The following is a 20,984-nucleotide window of genomic DNA, read 5'->3' on the forward strand; positions in this document are numbered from 1 at the left end:
AGAGAGAGAGAGAGAGAGAGAGAGAGAGAGAGAGAGAGAGAGAGAGAAAGGAACAAGGGAAGAAGTATGTGTGTGGACATGTATGTCTGTGCACTTACATATATGCACACATGCAAGTGAGTGGTAAAGGGGGGAAATGAGAGAGCCATAAACAACACAGAAATAATCAAGTGTGCTATGGCAAAGGACAATGACAACTGGCAGTGTGCATTCATTCACCCCAAGGAAAAGGTCTCCATGGAGGGCAGTGATGGCTGAGTGAGAGACAGGAGCCCACAGTGAGAAAACAGAAGTTCTGGCTACCGATGGCACAGCTTGCAAATAATCCAACAAAGCACCCACCTGTGCTCAGTGTAGTCCAGCTACCAGATGCCAAGATAAGCATTCTCTAGATGCATCTCATTTAATCCTCACTGCAAGTGTAGATTGACCCCACTTCTTACATTCCTATTGTAAAGATATCAAATGAGTCCCTTGTGTGACTCCTCTCCACAATGGCCCTACCACCATACACTACTCTCTCACTGCAACCCTACTATGTTCTTGGGACCTCAGAGCTTGAGGTCTTTCCCAGTGCCTGGATGTCTCTTACCCCAGCAGTCAACTTCTGCCACCTCATTTTATTTGCTCAGAAGGTCCCTTCCCCAGGAACAGTTTCCTGTGGACTTTCTTTCAAAGAGCATCTCTATCACTCTCTGAGATATCGCTTTACTCCCAAGTCAGCCTGTTTTCCACAGTGCTCACTATTACCTGACATAGTGGGTTGGTCTGGTGCTACTATATATTTAAATGCTAAATTCTACACCTTAAGATCTGGATGCCTCTAGACCAGCGAATTCCCACAAACACCAGCCATTGTTGTACAAACCTTGCTGCCCAATTTAAAACTATTGGTTAAATAAAAATAGCAACAGCCAATTACTGGGAAGAATAGAGTTACTAGGCTGACAGTCACAGATAGGGACCATGAGGAGAGAGAAAAGGAACAGGGGGGAGGAAGAGGACTTGGAGAAGAGGAGGTCTACATTAGATATGATGGACCAGAAGCACATGCCTGAACAAAATGTGCCCCCAGGACAGAATGATGGAGCAGACATAACCTGGGAAGACACAAAGAGCAAGGGAGTATTTGAGGAGCACATCTGGGGAAGTAGCCATCCCAGTCTCGTCGATAGAAAAATAGATTAGGGGTAATCCCCCAGTAATTGCACAAAGCTAAATAAGTAAGTGATAGTCTTAAGTCTCATTCATTTGGAAGCTAGACAGGGTTAGGTATAACTCAATTTATTTACACAGTCCTTCAATTTTCCAGAAAGTATGATACCTAAAGAAGATGATGTTGGTACCTGGATCCACACAGAATTCCTAAGATTTACATGAATGCTTGCTTCCCAGTAGATGCTTAGTAAGTAGTTGTTGGGGAATCCAATGAATAAGGGGGGTTGAGGGAGCTAGTAAATTGGTTGGAGTTACAGAGCCAGGAAATAGCAGACATGCATATCACACAGGTGTCTTCATACAGTCACCTGCCCACTTCATTCTCTATCTCTGCTGTCATGAGATTTCCTCACCACTGCCATCCCACCATCTCTTCTCACATTTAGAGCTAGCCCATGGTGAGAGGTCATCTGGAATCCAAGCAGAGCTTCAAACTGCAACACAAAGATTCTCTGGATCTTCCGTGTCTATAGAGCCATTATGTATCACAATGACAAAATGTACGCAGAATCTTGCCCTGGTTGCCAAGCTCTTCTCCCCCTAGTGTTGAATACAATATATTGTAAATGGGGCAGAGGCAGCAGAGGTCAGCATCACAAAAGGAGCCTGGGAATGGGCAAGGATGAGTCCAAGGCAGACCATATTGCCGTAGCCTCTTACTACATGCCCAAGTGGGAATTTTTTCAGGCCCAGCAGTGGCATCACAGAGCTGGTAAGGAACTCACAGAACCAATACTTTCTGGGTCTTACCCCAAGCTCATCTAAATCTTTAGTACCCAGGGCCTCCAGAGAAGGGTTGCACCTTATATTTAGGCCTATGACTCTGCCCTTGGCAGCAACTGCACAAGAATTTAGAGGAATTTTTAGGGCCTTTACTTTAGGAAAAACATTCTCCTAGTTCCAAACACAAGAGAGACAAAGTCCTCTGGAGATTCCCATGCCAAGGCACTGAGAAGAAAAATAAGCCAACAGGGAATGTTCAGGCCATTAGGCAGTGGAAGAAACAAGAAAGTCAGGAAGAAGCCATAATGCTGATGTTGGATGGGAGATCATCTCTAGATAGGCAATCAGCAACACAAGAAGGAGGCATGCATAGATAACCAACCAGGCATGAGAAGATGGCCAAGGTCCTTCATCTGGAAGGAACTGCACAAGTTTAGCGATACAGTGGAGGCTGACACAAGGGAATCAGAGGAGAAAATCATAGGATGACTTTGAGCAGGGCCCAAGTCTAGAACTTGAATTTCTTTGCCAAGAGGAACAGAAAAACACCAGTGGTAGAAGAAGTTAGCTAGCTTGCTTGCAGCCTCCAGAGTCTCTCTTCTCTCTCCACTGCTCACCAGGATGCCTCCTTGCTCTTTCATCAGACACAGCACCAGAACCAAAAGTTCCATTAGGCAACTGTCCTGCAGCAATCTCAAGAGCTTCAAATGAAGAGTGGAAGAGTCTCTCTCTCTCTCTCTCTCTCTCTCTCTCTCTCTCTCTCTCTCTCTCTCTCTCTCGGCAAATGTGGTGGATTGTGGCTGGCATTCTCCACTATCAGCTCCCTCTGACACAGGTTCTTAACCCTGAAGTGGGCTATGATTCAGATTGCCATTGCTCTAGGTGTAAGAGTGAGTCTGCCTGTCTAATGAGGTTGGAAAGTGTAGACCCTGGGGTGGTTTGTGGTCAGCTTTCAGAGTCCAGTGAGGGGAACAAGTCAGAGTAACATAATTGAAACAAGAAGCTCAAGGTCATAGAATCCAGGAGGAGCTCAACTTGTTTATTTTCTTACCCATTTAACACATATGTACTACATTCTTATGTGTCTGATATTATTCTAGAGGGCTATGATATATAAGTGAACTAAAAAGATAAAACATAATAATGTTTCTGTTCTCATGCTGCATACATTCAAAATTAATGCTTCTGTCTGAGCCTCTCACCATATGGCCAAGGGGAAACTTTCTCAGGCTTTCTCAAGAGGTTGGCAAATGCATGAGCTTATGTACCCCAGTCATACATGAACTTAAATGATGAAATGCCAACATTCTTATTCTCCCAGTGTTTACATTCTAAAGGAGAAAGACATGCAAGTAAATACTGTGCATGGCATGCATAAGAAGAGACTAAGTAGCCTAGCTAGAAATAGATAAATATGGGGAGTTCGTAGTTGTTGGACCTCGTGGAGAGCAGGTTGGAATTTTCTGAGGATCTCAGGGGAACCTCTTGGAAGCAAACATTTGGAAGAGAGTCAGCCTTGGGATTCCATGCCTGGAGGCAACTTCAGGCATGAGGATCATAACAGCAAAGACCCAAAGGTATGAGCATGCCTGGCACAGCAAAGGACTGTCATCAGGAGCATTTCTTTGTCTGGAACACTTACTCACCCTTCCCTGATTCTGCAGAGTTGGTATGAGAGAAGAGTGAGATAGAGGGTGTTAAGGTCAGATAATTCTAGAAGATAGAGCATAAAAAGTATCACTAGGAATGGTGGGTGTGATGGTTAGCTTTAATTGCCAACTTAACAAAATCTAGGCTGACCTGGGGAAAGAGTTTTCAATCAGGGTCTATTTACAGCATGTTGACCTATGGGCATGTTCATAGAGGGATAATCTTGATTGCCTTAAGTGACATGGGTAGACTCAACCCACTGTGGGAAGAATCATTCTCTACTCAAAAGATCTAAACTATGTAAGCATACAGAAATTGGGATCTTGGCAAGAAATCAAACAAGCATGTATTTGGTTTTATATCTCTGGTCTAGACTGTTGCTAGATATGACTAGCAACTTGAAGTTCCTGCCACTGTGACATTCCCATGTGATGGACTAGAAGCTAGGATTGTAAATCAAACAACTCCCTTTTCCCCTAAGTGGCTTTTAGTCTAGGTGATTTATCACAGCAACAGGGAAGAAGCATAGCAAATTCAAGTTCAAGGTGGGATACCCAATACTCTTAAAAAACAAGCAAACAAACAAAAAACAACCTTCAGACATGAATAGCAGGACTTCACAGGCTTTCTGGGTCCTTGTCAGTGCTGGTAAAATGACATGCTTTAACTTAAGCCTTAAGAGATTGGGTTATTTGCCTTGAAAAGTTTGGGAAAATAATGGTGGTCACAGAAAAAAATAAAGAAAGTCTATTGAAAATATCAGTCTTGATCCAGAGTGGTAGCAGTGATAAGGGAAATTATCATATTTTATAAATATCTTAAAGAATCAATAATTTTTCTGATATGTTAGATGTGGAGTCATGGGTTGAAAAAGAAGTTAAGGATGTCTGTAAAGTTTTTAGCTTGAATAACTTGGTTGCTATTAAGAAAGATAGAGATTACTACAAATGAGGAGTGCTAGAGAGGAATATGAGAAATGTGGTCTTGGGCATGTTAAGTTGAAAGTGTATGGAATGTACCTATATGGCAATATCTGTGAGTAGCTATATTAGACAGGCTGATTAGAGAACATCAGACGAGATGTGAAGTCATGAGACTGCCTACCATCATTAAATAATAATATAACACTAAAAGGATAAAGGAAAGAGGAGAAGGCACCAGGTAGTGATCAAGAAGCAGCAACCACAAAGGAAACAGGAAATTCAGGATGTTGAGGGACCTTAGAAACAATAATCCAAAGACAGCTTGGTTTTTCTAAGCAATGCTGCTCATAGATGACATCTTTGCTTCTTGAATTTCTGAGCCTCTTTACACAGTAGCTCCACCAATGATAGGGGAATCTTTCAATGTGTTGCCACTGAAGGACTGACTCAAGTTTTGTAAAACTATTGCCTGCTACACATTTTATGAACGAAGTAGCACTGTGCACTGCCACAGCTGTTTATTTTTATGTTATCAACAGCAGCTTTATGTCAAGACAGCAGAATTGGATGATGCAACAGAGCGCATATGGTCCATGGATCCTCAACTACACATTAGTTGAAGATATCTGGGAAAAGGCCACAGATCCCAGAACTATCTCCTTGGTATTTCACATTATTAATTCACATACTTCAGGAATATCTAAGTCTTTATTCTCTTTATAGGAAAAAATAGTAATCTGAAGACTAGTACATGTTACTCTTGGGTTATTCAAGCTCTCAAGTGAAGCTGCTCATCATTATCACTCTTAGGTTACAGATGACAAAGCCAAGACTGGGAGTGTGCTAATTATTTATCAACTTGACACAAAGTAGAGTCACCTGGAAGAAGGAACCCAATAGAGGGACTGCCTCCATTAGCTTGACCTATGGTTGCATCTGTGAGGTTTTTGTTGTTGATTTTAATGATTGGCGTACATGGATCGAGCCCACTGTCAGCAGTGCCAGCCATCATCAGGAGGTTCTGTGATGTCTAAGAAAACCAGCTGAGCAAACCATAGAGAGCAAATCAGTAAGAGCATTTCTCCAGTATCTCTGCCTCACTTCATACCTTGAACTTCTGCCTTGGCTTCCATCAATGGTGGACTGTGACCTGTAAACTGAGAGGAACCTTTTCCTCCTCTAAGTCTTTTTGGTCAGTGTTTTAATCACATTTGAAGAGAAAGAAAATCAGAAGATGGAACTCAAACAAAGTGTCTAGAGTCACCAGACAGGGTAGGTCTCCTTTAAATCCAGGGATTAATTTCATGGCTACACTTGCTATATATGTCATGTTGCTTTTTGTTTGGAGCTCTGGCTGTTAGATAGTAGAGGATGCTGATCTTTTATGAACTCCAGAACTTACTGGAGTTCATATGATACTACATTTAGCAAATAGAAGCATAAGGGTTAATTCACAGCATTACAGTTTGTGTGTGAAATGCCTCCCACAGGCTCATGTGTTCGAACACTTGGCCCTCAGATGGTGGTGCTGGTGTGAGAGGTTCTGAGCTCTTTGGAACATGAGGCCAAGCTAATGGGATAAAATGACTGGGAGAAGGTTTTTCAGGATTATAACCTAAGCCCACATCTAGCTTGTGTTCTGTTTTTCTTGGTTGATACCTCACTATAAATAAGACACTCCAAGCTCCAATTGCAATGAACTGAACTACACTAGTCTTCTTTACCGTGAGGGACTCTATTCCTTGAACCATGAGTTAATAAAATCTCCTTTAAGCTATTCCTGTCAGGGATATGGTCATATTAGTTACTAGTGACTAATACACTCAGATATTGTGGTGCCAAGTCCTGTGCCCTTAACTAATGTGCTACACAAAGAATCCAGGAACCCACTGGATACAAGTGTTGACATAGGCAATGAGACCTGTGGATTTCATGTTCCGTCCCTGTGAAGGGCAATTCCAAAATGGATGGGCAACTGGTCTTCTCACTCCTGTCTTCCTTTCCTGTCTAATATGTCATAATCAAGTTCCCACCTTACCAAATCAGAGTGGGGAGAGAGCACACTAGAGAAAACTGGAGCACCTTTAGAACAAAGAGACAAGTAAGTCTCCAGCTGGGTTCTTCAAAGGCGGAGGGATGCTCACTCTCAGAGCTGCCAGAGAGGACTGATCACTCACACTAGACATTTAGCTGTCACATCTTTTAAACTCCTTTCGTGTTTTAAGTGCTAGGTTTAGAAATTCCATGTTTCAGATCAGGTAAGGCATGTTGAAATATGTTCGATGTTGTAATTCATGTTGGGCTTCCTTAAAAATTTCAATTCCATCTAGGAAACCCATTCTTCTCCCCATCTCCTATGGCCGTAGAGTTAGGCAAAGAGTAAAGAATGGGGAATCACCTTAAGGAAAGAAAAAAATGCAGACAGGAAGATGGATACATCACCAGCTGTTCATTCCATGTCAGTTGTATCCAACCCCAGAGCAAAACATTTCACCATCCTCAAATCACGGTAGACTCCAGCAGACACCACAATGAATCCCTGTATTGCTGAAGCTGGCAGATCCAGAGACCCACACTGAGAGAAGATGTCATCAAGCTCCTATGGAGGGTGGGGCTGCTGTGGGCTTCCAGGGCATAATGCACAAGTCCTGTGGGTGGCATAATGTGGAATTCATATCCCTCACTCTGTGGAGTTGGGACTGGCAGAACAATCTAGACTCTGTCAGCAGAGTCCTCCAGAGAGTTCAGGCCCAGAAATGAAGATGAATAAAAGAGAGAGCTGTCCCTCATGGCTACTGCCTCTGTCACTCAGTACCAAGGCATCTATATTCATGAGCTAAATGGACAGCTTCCAATATGAACCCCTAGAAACAATAGGGCAGAGGTGCAGCATTGCCTAGTCACACTTTGGGGCTCCGTGATATATTATAGAATGTAACACTCTGGGCAATGAGTTAGAGGACTAACTAAAGGACTAAACACCTTTAATTATATGGAATTGCTCAGGGGAATATTCATTTGCTTGCTATAAATGGGTCACTTGTCTGCACTGAGGACCCATGAACAATTTACTTAGCATGGGACTAAGCTCCAGAACCAAACCTAACATTACTAAGTCCTTTAGTCTTCGCCAGCAACCAAGCCTGTGTGCTCACTGTTCACAGATTGGCTTTCATATAACCTTCTAGAGGTTCCACAAATCTGGAGGTAGACAAGAAGGCTTGAAGCACATGATGTATCATCTCATTTCACTGCACTGAATGCTTTTCAAACCTTCATCTACCTGGCTCTCCTATGCTACTCACCGAGGTTTTTTACGACACCAAGTCTTTGCCATCACACAAACCTCTTCAGACCAGAAATGTGACTTTCGATCAGTGGTTGTCCTTTGCATGGGGAAATCTGACCAAGAACTTGGGATTCTACCCTTGAGATTTTCTTCAAAGTAGGAAATGTTGGCTTTGAGCCTATCCACCTCATCATTTTGAAGCCAGTGAATTTGTACTAGACATGTGGATATTTTCATATTTCAAATGTTCCATTCCCGTTACAACATACACAGCCCCAGTCCCTAGGCAGTATAAGTGCAGGGAAACACACTGAGCCAAATAAATCAAATCACCTTTCTGCAGCTGGCTCCTGTAGGTTTCTATGGAGCCACGGGCTAGTATTTAGTTGCAAGACAAATGTCGAGCAGAGCTCAACAGCCTTACCTGCCTTTCTGACATGATGTAGAGTTGCTCGTGGTCCTTGGAAAAGGCCATGTCCCGGAGGACTGGTCCTGAGTCCACCACCTGCACAGTCTCATATTGGAGGGCATTTCCCTTGGGCCCATCAACCCGGATCTGCAGAGAAGAGAAAGGGGAAAGGTGAGGTCAATGTATCAGTTCCTTTTCTGTTGCCGTGATAAAAATAGCCAAGCCTTCTTAGATAAGAAACAGCTTATCTGAGCCTATGGTCCCAGAGGGATAAGAATCTATGACAAGCATGGCAGCAAGTGGTAGACATGGTGGCAGGAGTGGGAGGCTGAGGACTCACACCTCGGACCACAAACATGAAGCAGAGAAAACAAACTTAGCAGTAGTTGAAATATTTCATACTCCAAGGCCAGGTTCTATGACATGCTTCCTCCAACAGAGCCATGCTCCCTAAGGTTCCCCAAATAACACAACCAAATGAGGATCAGACATTCAAATGCCCGAGACCATGAAGGACATCTATCCAACCTACTACAATGAGTTTAGATTTTGTATTGCTCACAACCCAGCTTCAGCCTGGAGACACTCCCAACAGCCAAGAGGAGTAGAGAGCTCTGCTTCTGCAGAGCTTAGAGTCCAAAACCAAAGACATAAGTGTCAGAAGCCTGCTGCGATCTACTAATGCAAGTTCACAGAGAAGGGAGGGGAGTGACCAATCTGAGCTTTGTAAAGTGTCTGGTTTTCTGCCCTAGGATCAGTTCACTGAGGCCGTGCTGGCCTTTAGAGGCGAGTATGGGGCTGGTATCACGATGAAGGGTCTAGGTTTGGGTAACTGAGGCAGCTTCAGATCAGAGGATCAACCTGCATGAGAAAGACAATGAGAAGGGCTAACATTTATTAGCAGAAATGTTTTTGATATATGGATATGAGCTTAGTCACTGATAATTCTACCAAGATATCACTGTTCTGTTTTGGGAGAGGAGCCAATCCCAGAAGCTGCACATCCCTGATCTCCTTTGGTTCATAAAAGCCAGCAGCTTACACTTCAGGGTTTAGAATAGATGATCAGTCCTGAGAAAGCTTGGGAGGTTCTATTCATGGCTCAACTGAAGGAAACCACAGAAAAATGTGCCTCAGATATGAGCCATCCTCAACCTTTCAAGGATACTTTGATTATTATCTAATGACATTCCCTGGGCTACCCCCAACTCCTTCCTAGAAATATTTAGACAATCTGGAAATCACCAGAAGAGATGTCCCACCCACACCATCACTGAAAATAAACCTAGAAAAGATTTGGACTTCCCAACTGTACACAATGCTCATCTGGCCTCTGGCCCAAGTCTCTAGAGCCATCTGAAATTTAAGTGCACAAATCCGGCAGGCGCACTGCCCTATGTGAATGGTACCAGCCATGCAAGTTGGGACAAGCACTCCTGAGGATGTAGCTAGGTGAGAGCTATGGGATCAGAGGACTTGATAGCATACTGCTAACAGAAGGGTTCACAAGGCATCTGTGGGGAAAGGTTAGTGATTTCAATAACAAAACTAAAGAACACATTACATTCTGAGTGTGTCCATTATGTAACCTTTTTAATTTTTACCTTATAAGTTTCAACCTCTTAAGAGATCAAGGAGAATAAAAGAATTATTCAGAGGAACTAAATGATAGAACATGACAACAAAACTGCTGACAAATAATGCATCAGATCGGCAGACTCTCTTGTTTCTGATGAGTTCCCCGAACTTGGATGCTAGCTGATTTTGTGGTCATGTTTGATCGTTTGACCACTATTTATTTATTTATTTATTTATTTATTTATTTATTTATTTAATGGGTTTCCAGACAGGTATTTATTTTTTCAAATGAACAAATAAATGAAATGAAGGCTTCTCTTTGCTGATTTCCCATTATGCTCATGAAAACAAATAACAGGAAAGCCAGCAGAGGCTCTGCAGAGTGACGCTCCCCCTGCAGTGGAAACAATTCAGTGTCCTAGAGCCCCATTTTTGCATCCACTGCTGAGCCACCAATGTGAAGCAGAAATTCATGCTGCTTCACAAAACCAGTCTGGCAATGGAGTGATGTTTATGGCCAGTGGCCCAACCAGGCTTCATCTCCTGCTGGGAGGATCCACAGAATGGGAGCATAGAGTGATACTGAGCACCCTGGCTGATCTCTGACTCTCTTGGGCTTCTGAAAAGCACAGGCTCCCATAAGGAAAGCTGGTAGTCCTAAGCTCCATCCCATGCCCTTGATCTGATCCCCATTAGAAGTTAGATTTAGTGATTTAGCAGCATTCCTTACTACCTACCTCTAACTTCTTGCTCCCTAGGATAGAGTGACATGCTAGATGTGATAAACATCATATGAAAGAAGTAAAGATCCTGTAGATACCAATGGGGCAAACTTTCATAGACCTGGCCTTTTTTATTTCCTACTTTCCCTAGTCTGCTGGAGTCGGAGAGCAACTGGGAACGTATCTCTTCTCCTTCTCCTCTCCTACCCCAATCCAGACCACAGTTTTATATACTACAGAAAGAAACAGACTCATGTGTCTGCTTCCTGAGATAACCAGACACAAGATATAAGCAAAAGTTTATTATAGAATTGGCTGCTTGGTATAAAATCCTAAATTTTAGGATTGAATGGACTAGCGCCCAGTTCTCCAGACTCTACCTAGACAAATAAGAAGTATTCTTCATGAACTAGGCAATGTGGCTGGCCTTCACATATCACAAATCTGTCACCAATATTAATATTGCCCATGCTTGTGGATGAGGCATGGGTGGTTAAGTAACCTGTCCAAGGTTGTATGTCTAGTGAATGTGGACATGAAATCACACCCAGACCTGTCCATGTTTCTATGAGTTTACACACTATACTGAACCCTTTCACTGGACCTAAAACCCTAACCCTTAACTCCGCGCTATTGATAATATAAATTTTCATTCTAGGAGTCTGTGTTGTACAAATATTACCCAGGGGTTGGTTAGAGGAAGCATGACTTTACTACAGTTCTTTTGGGGAGGAATGCACATAGGAATGAAGACATGGTTGTGGATTTTCCAAATAATAAGCCCTTATATTTTTTGTTTTAGACCTTGCAACATATTTTTAAGGATCAGTCTCTCATCTGATGATCATAAAATGTTTATAATGTTGACTGTCAGCATAATTATTCTCATCTTTATTGATGAATAGACTGAAGTGGAAACTGAGCTGAGTCTTGCTCAAAGTTCTTTGGGAAGCCAATGTCAGGCTAGCCTAGAACTCAGGTCTCTCCCAATTGCTAGATCAGCACATTCCTGCTTGCTGTTTAGTTTTTCCAAAAGCCTTTGACAAGGCTCCACATGGAAAGGTATTTTAACATAATGAGTCTCCATGGGATCTCAGGCAATTTGACCAAAGAAGTAGAACTGACTTAGAGACAGGAAAAGACATATTTCTGCATGGAGAAATAGAACAGAGAACTCCCAAAGCACTTGTGTGCCACTAGTCTTTTTTTTTTTTTTTTTTTTTTAATGCATGATCCATAGAAGGGACCAGAAAACCTCCAGAAGATTCTAAGCTTTTAAATCTAACAACAACAAAAAATCAACAATGGGGACAGAGCTACAGAATGAAGCTCTGTCTTCCATGGGCTGACAGTAAGAGAAGACCTGTGATGAGGAAAACAGCCCTGCTGGTATGAGTCTCAAGGGTGGATGTCATCTCTGTTGCAGTCCTCATATACTGTAGGATATGGTTGGTACTTGGTAACTCATTGTTGAGTAAATGAAAACTACATTCTAGCAACCCAACAATGGGCTCTAAGTTGCTAGACAGAATCAATGTAAGAGGCATAATGAAGGAAGAATTTATCTTGGTGACTATCCTCTTGGGGGTATGATAGGCATAGATTTTACTCAATGACAATACACTAGAATCTCCCAGGGAACTGCCATCTGTAGCATATCCCAGTGTGTTTCAGAGTCCTCATGCATATGCTGTCCGGGAGCTGTAAGCCTCAGCCTGTAGTATGGCCTCCTTCAGGCCAGGAAAGATGCTCATATGCATGGCCGTGGTTCTGATCCAGCCTCCCATTAGCTAGGCTCCTTTGGACATACTCCTACCTTTCCTTCCCATACTCTGGGCATGCCTCCTGCACGACAGGACTCTTACTACCCTGGATGATAGACAACATATGTAACATCTGCTTGTGGTATCAGACCAACCGGTCAAAACACTTGCTGTGGGAGCAGGTTTCTGGAGGCTTCCGGCTATAGGAGCTACATCTGCTGGGGAGAAGGTGGCAGGCAGACAATTAGATGGTAATGGGCTAACTACCAAATACACAGATGTACTTCAGTATTGATAACTGGAGAGGTCACACTAGGACTTAACAATTGAATATCACATCGTTGTGGCCCATACAGGAGCCTTTATTACAGCATTGAGCATGTACTGGTCCATTCCCTCCATTGTGGCTTAGTGGACACACACACACACACACACACACACACACACACACACACACTGGAAGACCAGGTTACTCTACCCTCCTTCTCCAGCCAGTCAGTTTCCAGCCCAGACTCTTTCTAGGCAGCCAGCCCTTGTCCTTCCAGCCTTCTGGCCCCCTGCCTATCCACCAGTTGACAAGGCACCTATCTCCATCCCTGGCACAGTGAGTCTCTGGGCTGCCAGGCAGACTGCTATTGAAACATCAGCAGGGTGGCCTCCACAAAGGTCAGCCATCCAGGGAGCTCCTGGCAGCTGCTTGTTTGTTTATTGGAACATTATCTGGGCCGGGCTGTTTATTTACATCCATTGAAGGATTGAACAATAAATATCGTCTCCCAGTAGCAGGCAGATGCTTGCACTAGAGCGTTCTGGCTGCCGTCTTGCTTGAAATAATCTCCCTAATGAGCAAACAGTGCCATTCATCTCAGAAGACGTGGGCCACCCCTGCACCTCCCTCTCTCCTCCCTCCCTGCATATTCTCCTCTAGCTTCATCATGAACAGCTACACCTGCCTGGATGCTAGGCTGTGTCTAGGTACAAAAACTAGATGTCCCCACCCCACCCTTAGTCAGCACCTAAGGAGGAAGGAGAAGGACTCTGGCTTTAGCTCTTCCTTTCAGAAGCCTCAGGTGCATGACTTTGGCTATCTCTGTTGCCTGGCCTTATCATTGAGGCAGAAGTCATGATGAGGGCACAAGGACAGACGAGCACTATAGGGCTCTGATTCTCTCAGGAAGACACATCAACAGCCATTGGATCCTAGGTGTGTAGTTTGTTCATTTGATTACCACAGGCGCTAGCTGATATAGCACTGGTCACCTTTTCTCAGCATCTTGTCACACAGGCTACTGAAGCAAATAAAAGAAAGAAAAAAAAGAAAACTATAGCACAGAATGCCAGAGTCAATGACATAGTTTAATGGACGATCTGAGAAACCAACTCTAGTATGAGGTGCTACAGTATCACACACATGCACATATCCATTTGTACACATACATAAACACACCCACAAATATACACAGGTTTTGTCTCCAAAGAAGTGGCTCTCAGTTGAAACACAGCCTTTGGAAGTTCCCTGGTGTAGTTTTACAAAAGGTGGTGAGGGCTGGTTTTTCAACTCTGGTGATGATGATGAGGAGGATGCAGGAGGTCATCAGAGAGGTCAGTATGAGGTGAGACCCGAGGACCTTTGACATTTGGGGAAGGTGATCCATCAATCCCTCTTTATCCGTGGAGAGGAGAGGCCAGCTTTGTATGGTGGTGAACTGGGGCCTCATGTTCTCATCTGATTCTTGGCATTGAGAAGTATACCCACTACCAAGCAGGCTTCCCTCATGCCCTGCATACCCACTTCCTACCAGTACGTACCTAACTACAAACCAAAGACATCTGTTGAGAAAATCTCACTTTCACCTTGAATTTCCCCAGAGCTTTTGTTTTGAAAATTACCCATGGTCCCTAGCTGCCACTTCTCATTTGTCTTCTCCAGCCCCCTTTCTTCTCTCACAGCTCCTGTTGCCCTATGCCTTACTCTACAGTGCACTCGGTTATTATGCTTATTGTGTGACCTCTTCCTGGAATGTAGAAACCTTTATTAAAACGTATCTCTTGAACCCTTGAACCATGCACAGAGTAGCTTCTCAGATGTTTGCTAAGTGAATGAGTGAGTGAGTGAATGAATGAATGAAGGAATGAATACAAATACCCACTGACATCTTTCTTTACTCTCATGATGAAGGGCTTCCCTATTTTACACCGATGGGAAAGAATCCAGGGACAAGATGTTGCTGGAGCTTCCCTACATAGGCCCTGGTAGGCAGTTGGGCCCTTTCCCTGTCCATGTGAATTCTACTACATGGTGTGGTGTGGTGTGCCTCCCTGATCTGAAACTTAGAAAGTGAGCCTGGACCCCACACCCATGTTTATCCTGTTTAAGTTGCCCCAGAATAGCACAATGAAGCTCTTTGTTTTGATTTCCTAATCCTAGCCAGGAGAAAGAGAACGCAAAAGGAACAGCAAAACTGTAAACAGCAATTAATTAGACAGGCACTGCGTGTGCATGAATCCCACGCCACATCCACTTTACCAAACACTGCCGGCAAAACTGGTCCCTTTGGGTCTCCTATTAGACACATTCAAAGGGCTGAGTGATGACTTCTATGCAGTCATTAGGTCTTCTTCCCCTGCATTGTCCAGATCAAGAAAAAAATCCTGGGACCTTGGCCTCTAACTACACATGTGCATGAGTGGTATACAGAGGAAATCTCCAACTATAAAAGATGGAGAATCTGAAGAAATGAAAAGCAAAGTTAACATGGTTCATGTAAAGCAAGGACCAGAAACAGCTCAGACTGAGATATTTAAAATACAGACTACTTTAAAATCATCTCCTTGATTCCACCTGTCCAAGAGATGCCCCAGGAGTATACATTACAGGCTTATGGGTTTGAAAGCTTGATGTTATTCACCACCTTTTGTCCTGAGTAATCTTCCCTCACAAACTCTGGTTGGCCATTCCTCGTGTTTCTCTGTCTGCATGGGAGCCTGGACAGACTGCTCCCACTCCCAGAAAGGAGTACAAATAGGCAGTTAGTTAATTCTCCACCTGCCACGAGCCAGGTACCCTGCCATGTGCTTTACACGCATCAGCTCCTTCTGGTGCCTGGCAGATGGACCATGCTCATCTACACTATGAGAGATCAGAGTCCTGAAGATGGGACGCATTGGCAGACAGCAGTAAAGCCCATGGGCAAGCACTGTGAATCCTGGCTCTGGCACTTAGGAACTGCGTGGACTGAGACAATCCTCCCAAAGTTTCCCAAGCATAACTTCACTCCTATTAAAAGCAGGATAATAACAGCTCCATCATTATTGACATTGTGTCAGTATGATAATGTCCCCAAGCATGTAAAATAAATAATAAAGGGGTAACCATTATGTTTCAATAAAAACTAGTAATTGGGGCTGGGAAGATCGTTCAGTCAATAAAACATTCACCTTGCAAACACGAAAAACTGAGTTTGATCCCCAGAATCTACTCATAAAAATAGCTGGGCAAGGTGGTACATATTTCTAATCCAGTGGTGACAACTTGGAACAGGTGGGTCCAGCCTACTTGGCCACTTTCAGACCAGTGAGACCTTATTTTAAACAGCAAGACTAGTAGCTTCTGAAGACCGAGACCCAAGCTTGCTTTCTGTCCACATGCATGTGCACACACAGAAATATGTCCACCACAGGCACACACAGAAACATGCCATGTGCGAAGTTACCATAATGAAGAGGCTAATGTGCAAGGGCCACAGCAAGCATTGGCTGTGAGAGGCACTCAGCACTCTCCACAGGGATCCAGGAATTCCTGACTAGCTAGAGGCACAGGGAAATGGAAGTGGCTTGGAAAGGGTGGACCCCTGCCTGAAGTGGTGCGCCATTGCTTTTTGTTGTTGTTTTATCTGAAATGGCCAAATTCTAACTCAAGTTAGAAGGTGCTAGCACACAGCTGGGCACAGAGTAGAGACACGACAAGTGTGACCCAGATGAATAAAGATGACCTGTCTAAGTTCCATTCATCCCCAACTTTACCAGTCTGCACAGACTTCTGGTCCTCCAGTCTCTGGGCCCAAAGATCTATCTTATCCATGCCAGCACTGAAGCTTCTGAGCTGTGTCTTCACCTGTACCTCGTCATTTCCACCTTTAATCTTTCTACATATGGCCACCATCAACCTAGAACAGAACCCCAGTGAAAACAACACTCCTCCTGGATACTCTCTCTACTCCCTCCCAATAACAATGGAATATTAACCATAAAGCCTTCAAGTCCAGCCTGTCCAAGGTACAGTGAGCCTTGCATCTGTGCTCCCACCCCATACCCATCTGTCCTAGCTAGTTTTATGTCAGCTTGGCACTGAGTTTTATGAGAGGAAGGAATCTCAATGGAAGAAATGCCTCCATGGGATCCAGCTATGTGGCATTTTCTCAATTAGTGATCAATGGAAGAGGGCCCAGTTCACTGTACATGGTGCCATCCCTGGCCTTATGGTCCTGGGTTCTATAAGAAAACAGGATAAGAAAGCCACAAGGAGCAAGCCCATAGGCAGCACCCCCCCCCCTCCATGGTCTCTGCATCAGCTCCTGCCTTGTTTGAGTTCCTGCCATGACTTCCTTGAATGATGAATAGCAATGTGGAAGTATAAACCAAAGAAACTCTTTCCTCCCCAGTTTGTTTTGGTCATGGTGTTTTGTCACAACCATAGTAACCCCAACTAAGACAACTTCCTTTAATCGCCTTTCCGCTTCCCTTAACCTACCCAGTTCACCAGTGCCTCTAAAACTGACCCCAGGGCACTATTAGGGATGTTTTGTTTTTATCATCCTACCCACTCCCATCACTTCCTCCATGTGGTATCTGCCCAAACCAACTGATTCCAAAGCCACTTCTTTCCTCCTCTTATGCTTCCTGCATGTTCTATTTCCATGCCAGTGGGTCAAAGTTCCCAGGGCAGATGTTCAGAAGCCAGGCTCCAGTGCAAGTCATGGACTGACCAATCCATACCCCTACCGTTTGCCTCCTGTTAGTTAGTTTCTATAGCATGTGCTTGATTTGTTGGGTGACCTCAGATAAACTATGGAGCTCAGAGTTCCCATCTCGGGCCACTGTGCACCTCATGAAATGCTCTTCATCACTAGGAGTAAGAGAACATGTGGATGTGAGTTGAAGCAGTATGCTTGGTTAGAGTTAAGATACAGATGAGGCCCAAAGATGTGCATGGTAATATAGCGAAACAGTGCTTCCTGCAAGGTCTTCAACAGCCAGTATATGCCAGTTGCTTAATAGATGCTTACTAAATTAACTAGTGAACATGTACACTGCATTCATAATGGAAAATACCCCAAAGGGTCCCAGAGTTCTAAGACACCCTGTCATGATCCCCTAAGCTAATATCTCACTATCCTAGAGGACCACCAGGTTTCCTAACACCAACAGCCTCTGGAACACAGGTCTATATGGTTCTCATCTTCTTCTATTGCTTCCAGCGATTTGTGGGAAACTTCAGGAGACCAATTGTTGCTCCTCCCATAGGCACTGTTCTGCAATTTCCTTGAAAAATAAATAACCCCAGGAGCATCAGACAAGTGTGTATTAGCTCGACATCTGCTCCCACTGATGAGCTCTGCTCTGGTCCTTTCCCAACAGCCTCATCAACCTGCTGGGGTGCCAGTCTTTCTGTGGAGCATGAAGACTGCCTTGCACGGAAAGATGTGTGCTCAGCTGTGTAGCAAAGAACGGTCTGTTTACCTGGGACAAGGGAGTGATGAATCTGTTAATCTCCCAGGGTGGGGAGTCACTTTGAAAGGGCTTCTCAAAAAAAAAAAAAAAAAAAAAGATAGGGGTCTGTCTGTCTCCTTTAACCTCTTGGCCTTAGGACCACATGATAGCTACACATTGTGGGCCACGCTGGTCCACGTGGCGCCACCTGGCTGCTGGCTGAAAAACTGAGGGTTGCTTTAAGGTGGTAACAGACTGAAAAGCCCAGAACAAGGTGAAATGTGAAATATAGATATAGATGTGGTGTGTGTGTGTGTGTGTGTGTGTGTGTATACATCAAAAAGGTGGCAAGTTATCAACCACGTGTGCCACGTTACTGAAGACCTATCTCAAAGTATCACTAAAAATGGAAGATTCCTCCAGCATCCAACTGAATGCCAGGACAGAATCCAAGCCTTCCATGTGCCACGAACTGTCCACGACCATCTTACTCATGAAGCATCTCAGGCAGTGTAATGGCGGGTCCCAGGAAAGGTTCCTTACACGCTCCTTCATCCTTCCTCCCTGCCTGTGTATTTTTGACTTCCAGGGCTTACAGTACTAAAGATATCAGAGTGACTCCAGGCTTGAGTTGACAGTTTTGGCTCCAAACCTGTACTTGGCAATAAGGCCTCTAAAGGTATCACATGCCATTGTGAGGACATCAGTTACTGTCCAGTAACAAATTACTGGAGCCTCTTGGCACTCTGTGCCATCTCATAGACCACTACGTGTATGCTTCCTCTTTCTACTACAATCCTGTAGGTTTCCCTCTCTCCAATCTTAAAAAAAAAAAAAAAAAAAAAAAAAAGGCAGACACCCTGAGAAAGAAATTCTTGGACTTGGCACCAATGAGCGCCTTGGAATTCTTGATCCCTGGAGTACGGCATGTGAATGGCTCACAGTCAGAAAATCTGTCCCCAAAGACACTGTAGAGAAGGACCCTTCCCTGACTTTAAGTTGTGGGACTGAGAAGGGTGTCCCTGTGCCTGGATGACATCACCAGATGGAGTTGGAATGCACAGATGTAGAAAGCTGGGGGCCCCAGGGTCCAGCAGGGAGGGGATGGCTGGGATACGACAAAGACTCTTTTGACTACCTCTTATCCACCCCCACCCGCAGTTGTGGGGGGCCTAAAGACACACTCAAGTCAGATGGTAACTTCTGACCTCAGCAAGGGAGCGCCTGGAGGAGAAGGAGGAGCTAGAATTGAACTGTCTCAGGGCCTAGCGGGGAAAACAAATACTATGTGTCTATCTATGTGGGATGCTCATTCTGCCCAAAGCCTGTGAATTTAATTGCAGAGAAATGCATTTTAGAATAAGATATTGGAAAGCCATCCTGTCTGTCACTGGGCACAGTGATTACAATTATTTATGCAGCGGTACTATGGTCTGTGTGTTTCACAGCAATTACACTATTGATCTCAGGACTCTGAGGCACTGAGCAAAACCCATTGGCATTGTTGCAGTCCCTGTGTGAATTATTTCTCCCATACTTCAGATGTGAAAACTGAGGCTGTCCACTGAGGAAGTTACCAGGGCCATAGGAGTCTATGGCTGAAAGAATCAGTCATCAATGAACTCATATACTATGCAAATGTTATATTAACATATTAATAGCATCATATCTATTTGGCTAGCATTTATTCTACATTGGTGGTGTTAGTTTCTAGTTCTCTATGAAGTCAGGGTTCTCTATGAAGCAGAATATATATATATATATATATATATATATATATATATATATATATATATATACATATATAATTTCTTGGAATGGTTTATGATGGTTTATGGGCTGTGCTCCAAGTAGTCCAATAGTGAATGTCTATCAAAGGAAAGTACAAGAATTCAGTAGTTTTTCAGTCCACAAGGCTGGATATCTCAGTTGGTCTTCAGAATACACCATAATCCGGGAGATGTAGACTCTAATGCCAGCGAAGGAATGGAGTTCTCAGCAAGAGCAAGCAGGCAAAGGTTGCCCTTCTTCCGTGTCCTTTATATAGGCTTCCACCAGAAGGTGTCACCCAGGTTAAAGGTAGATCTTCCCACCTCAAAAGATCTAGATTGCATATACCCAGAAGATGTTCCAACTTGTAATAAGGACACATGTTCCATTATGTTCATAGCAGCCTTGTTTATAATAGCCAGAAGCTGGAAAGAACCCAGATGTCCCTCAACAGAGGAATGGATACAGAAAATGTGGTACATTTACACAATGGAGTACTACTCAGCTATTAAAAACAATGAATCTATGAAATTCTTAGGCAAATGGATGGATCTGGAGGATATCATCCTGAGTAAGGTAACCCAATCACAAAAGAACACACATGATATGTACTCATTGATAAGTAGATATTAGCCCAGAAACTTAGAATACCCAAGATACAATTTGCAAAACACATGAAACTCAAGAAGAAGGAAAACCAAAGTGTGGATACTTCATTCCTTCTTAGAATGGGGAACAAAATACCCATGGAAGGAGTTACAGAGACAAAGTTCGGAGATGAGATGGAAGGAAGGACCATCCAGAGACTGCCTCACCCGGGGATCCATCCCATAAATAGCCACCAAACTCAGACACTATTGCATATGCCAGCAAGATTTTGCTGACAGGACCCTGATATAGCTGTCTCTTGTGAGGCTATGCCAGTACCTGGCAAATACAGAAGTAGATGCTCACAGTCATCTATTGGATGGAACACAGGGCCCCCAATGGAGGAGCTAGAGAAAGTGCCCAAGGAGCTAAAGGGGTCTGCAACTCTATAGGAGGAACAACAATATGAACTAACCAGTATCCCCACCACCACCACCACCACCAAGAGCTTGTGTCTCTAGCTGCATATGTAGCAGAGGATGGGTTAATAGGTCATCAATGGGAGGAGAGGCCCTTGGTCTTGCAAAGGTTATATGCCCCAGTACAGGGGAATGCCAGGGCCAGGAAGCAGGAATGGATGGG

At 43.9% G+C, this 20,984-nt stretch overlaps 1 protein-coding gene across 2 annotated transcripts in view; it reads right to left on the reverse strand.

Annotated features, from left to right (window-relative positions):
- Window positions 1-20,984, reverse strand: part of Plxna4 (plexin A4) — a 452,006-nt gene that overhangs the window by 161,278 nt on the left and 269,744 nt on the right. For both annotated transcript variants that reach the window (XM_021164546.2, XM_029478188.1), the window contains one exon: window positions 8,228-8,359. In XM_021164546.2, coding sequence (XP_021020205.1) covers window positions 8,228-8,359 — 132 coding nt within the window. The remainder of the gene's footprint in view (window positions 1-8,227; window positions 8,360-20,984) is intronic.

Source organism: Mus caroli, chromosome 6, assembly GCF_900094665.2.
Source record: "Mus caroli chromosome 6, CAROLI_EIJ_v1.1, whole genome shotgun sequence".
NCBI lineage: Eukaryota > Metazoa > Chordata > Mammalia > Rodentia > Muridae > Mus > Mus caroli.